Source organism: Loa loa (assembly GCF_000183805.2).
Source record: "Loa loa unplaced genomic scaffold supercont3.538, whole genome shotgun sequence".
NCBI lineage: Eukaryota > Metazoa > Nematoda > Chromadorea > Rhabditida > Onchocercidae > Loa > Loa loa.
Genome location: NW_018108718.1, coordinates 19,902 through 23,396, shown reverse-complemented (window position 1 = coordinate 23,396; position 3,495 = coordinate 19,902). Strand labels below are relative to the sequence as shown.

Sequence of the window (3,495 nt, the reverse complement as noted above, 5' to 3'; positions counted from 1 at the left end):
TTTTTTTTTTTAATTTCATTTTTGTTAAAATAATTTATTAAACTTACATAAATTATTTATTGGAATTTTATAGTTTTTTAATTATTATATGTTATGATAAAATTGAAAGAAAAGAGAAATTGAAAAAATAAAAAAGAAAAAAGAAAAAAACAAAATTATTTGAAAATAATTTATAGCTGCTGATATTTTCCGGAAATTTTTGAATTTACGATTTATGAAAAAAAGAAACATTTCCGGCATACATTAAATTTAAATGGCTGAAATAAATTTTAGCTCAAATTTCATATCATTTTGGTTAAAAATTATCAATTCATAGGAGTAAAATGCTATTATGGAAATGATATGCAAAAAGCACATAGCGACAATTGCGCTTTACAAATATTTGAAATTTGTTATACTCATATTTAGGATTCAAATTATGCTTATTTCAAATCTTTTAATTTTTTCTACAATAAAATCAGCTTTTTATGATGGAAATGATCTTTTTTTTTTTCTTTTCACAACTTTATCATTTAAACTTTAATTTGAATCATTCATTAAAAAACGAAGAAAAAAAAATTTATTTAAATTTTCTGAATTAAAAAAAATTGTTTGCATGAAATTTAAAATTAAAGTTTATTTTCATCAAAATTTAACTGAAATATAAATGATTGATTGATTTGCATTTGTGTTTGTTAGAATGATTCAAAAATTTTGCTAAATTTAGAAGATAAAAAAAAACGAAAAAAAAAGGAATTCCATGAAAAGGATGTAGGGAAAATTTCAATTCTTTTTTTGAGTAATAATATTCCAATTTAAAACTTGTTTCCCTCTTATTACCTTTGGTTTTTTTTTTTTCGATTCGTCATCTTCAATTAACAATCATTTTTTATTTTAAATTATTGATTAATGACAGTAATTTTTTTGGGGGGTATTATCAGAATTTTGCCATCTTTTACAAAAATTTTCACCCTAACAAGATGTCTTACCACAGATCACCGTTTGGTAACTTTTTTTTTTTGTTCTGTTTGTTTCCATCCGAAGATATAGCAAAGAAATTTTTTAAATAATTAATTAGCATACTTATGATATTATTTATTTAATTTAACTTTATTAATTGTATTCATGAAAATTATTTTCGTGTATTTTCCTTTTCTGTTGTTTGACGTTTCTTTATAACTTTTAAAATTGATTTAAAAATTAATTTAACTTTATCGACTTATTGTTTTTGCAGGTTAAAATTGAAATGATGCATAATTTAGAATTTTATTTTATTTTTTTTTTGGCTAGCAAAATGATAGAATGATTATTTCTCATTTCTTTTGAAATTTTAAAATTGATTTTTAAAAAAGAAAAATGAAATGGTACTTGATAATTCAAATTTTTTTAGCATGTAAATTAGCTTGTAATTTTTTTTAGCTTATAAATTTTTTAGCATTGAAATTTTCAACAAATTCCAAATTTGATATTTTAAGAGAGTATTCGTGTACTAAAAGGTGAAACAGCTAGTCGTACGTCATTTCAACGTTCTGCTAAAGGCAATATTTCAATACAGGTTAACTTTTATTCTATTAATTCAAAAAAAAAAAAAAAAAATTTCGAAAAATAAATTTTTTTTAAAATTTAATTGATAATTATCGTACCAAATTTTGTATTAATTTATGCAAGTTAGAATGTATAAATTATTGTAACATTGACAGGAATTGAAATTTTTAGGTATTGAAATTTTAAGATTAGATATTAAAATTTCAGGATCATATATGAAAATTTCAGGATGCTGCATCAGATGGTAAATATGTTTTACTGGAAAACACTCATCGTTCCAAGGAGGAACCAATGGGTGAATGGAGATTGAAGAGAAAAATTGATGGTAAACGTGAAATTATATACACCTTCCCGAGAGATTTTATTTTAAGACCTGGAAAAACGGTTAAGGTAATTAATTTCTTCCAATTATACTATTTTGTCAAAATAAAATAATATTTCAGGAATTTTAAATTTACACTTTTTCTAATTCCTAACATTTAACAGTTAGCAGTTTGAGATAACGTTGACAATGTGCGGAAATGATTTTGGAATGATAACAAAAAATTTTTAAATTATTCAAATTTTACAAAATTCAATGAATTGACCTCAAAATATGTCATCATATTTTAATGAATGATTAAAGTAAAAAATTTCATTAACAAAAAAAAAAAAATAATGTTAATTATTAGGTTTGGGCTCGTGGCCAAGGAGTATACAGTCCACCTGAACAATTGGTCTTTGATGCTGAAGACTCATTTGGAATTGGCTCCAATGTACAAACCATTCTTTTCAACAAAGAGGGAGAGGTAATCAATTTTAATTGATTTAATTTTACAATAAATATTTTTAATTCAATTGGAAAAATTACGTGTAAAAAAATGAAGTAAATAAGATGTGATCAATTAAGTTAAAAAATTTAATTATTTCGTTATTCAAGTATAAAATTTGATAAATAATTCGATCCAATCCTTATTTAAGTAATTTTTTTTTTGCATTCAAAATGAAATATGGCAAATTAGATTATTTCAAATATGATAAATTAAATTATTTTTGAATTAAACCACTTTATTTTATGTTGAAATTTTTAAAATTACTTAAAGGAAAATGGAAAATTTTAATTATTTAGGGCAAAAAAAAAAATTTTTTCTTAATTTCAGGAACGTGCATCACATATTCAACGCTCAAGTCATACAATCAGTTAAAAACTTTTCCTAACAACAACGACAAACAAACAACAAACGACAAACAATAACCAAACAACAACAGCGACAACAACAACAACAACAACCAATTAAAATTACTTTTATTTAATTGAATTATCCGAACTGCTAATGAAGTGCTAATTGTTAATTCTGATATAATCCATCATTTTCAATCGATTTCCTTACAGTTTAAGCAAAATTTCCCTTTATTGTAATTGCAATCAAATTGATTTGTCATCAATTTGTCATTGAATCAATTATTCAAAATTATTTTAACTCAAAAATAGATTAATCATTCATATACATTAATAAACATACATATACATATAGTATATGAAATTATATATGTACACATATATATATATATATATATATATATATATATACCATAACTCATCATTTACCCTTTTCCATTAATTAATTAATTATATTATCCGTGGAATAATTGATTAATTAATGTACCACAAACTAAAATTATATTCTGCTGCATACGTTTTAAATATACGCTAGATGATCATATTTATCATATTTGGAAAATAGCACCTTTTATTATTTCTTAATTACAAATTAATTTCCTATGCACCTGCTTTGCTTCTTATTGATATATAGTTCTATATATTTTTGTTTTCTTTTGTTTTTTGTTTTGCCTTTTCTTCTTTATTTTATTTTATTTTTCTGATTTTAAAAAAAAAAAAAAAATTAAGTCTTTGTTATTTTTTTTTTTTTCTTTTTGCAATAAAAGGATTGTGTGTAGTTTTTTTCTTTTTCTTTTTTATTTCCGCCTATG

At 22.2% G+C, this 3,495-nt stretch overlaps 1 protein-coding gene across 1 annotated transcript in view; it reads left to right on the top strand.

Annotated features, from left to right (window-relative positions):
- LOAG_18796 (muscle cell intermediate filament protein OV71) overlaps positions 1–2,774 on the top strand; it is a gene marked incomplete at its 5' end in the record, with an annotated part of 8,371 nt that extends 5,597 nt beyond the window's left edge. Inside the window, 4 exons of the mRNA XM_020451458.1 lie at positions 1,455–1,534; positions 1,753–1,914; positions 2,196–2,312; positions 2,664–2,774. Of these exons, the coding sequence (XP_020304756.1) occupies positions 1,455–1,534; positions 1,753–1,914; positions 2,196–2,312; positions 2,664–2,708 (404 nt within the window). The 3' untranslated portion in view covers positions 2,709–2,774. The remainder of the gene's footprint in view (positions 1–1,454; positions 1,535–1,752; positions 1,915–2,195; positions 2,313–2,663) is intronic.
- Positions 2,775–3,495: the final 721 nt, after the last annotated feature.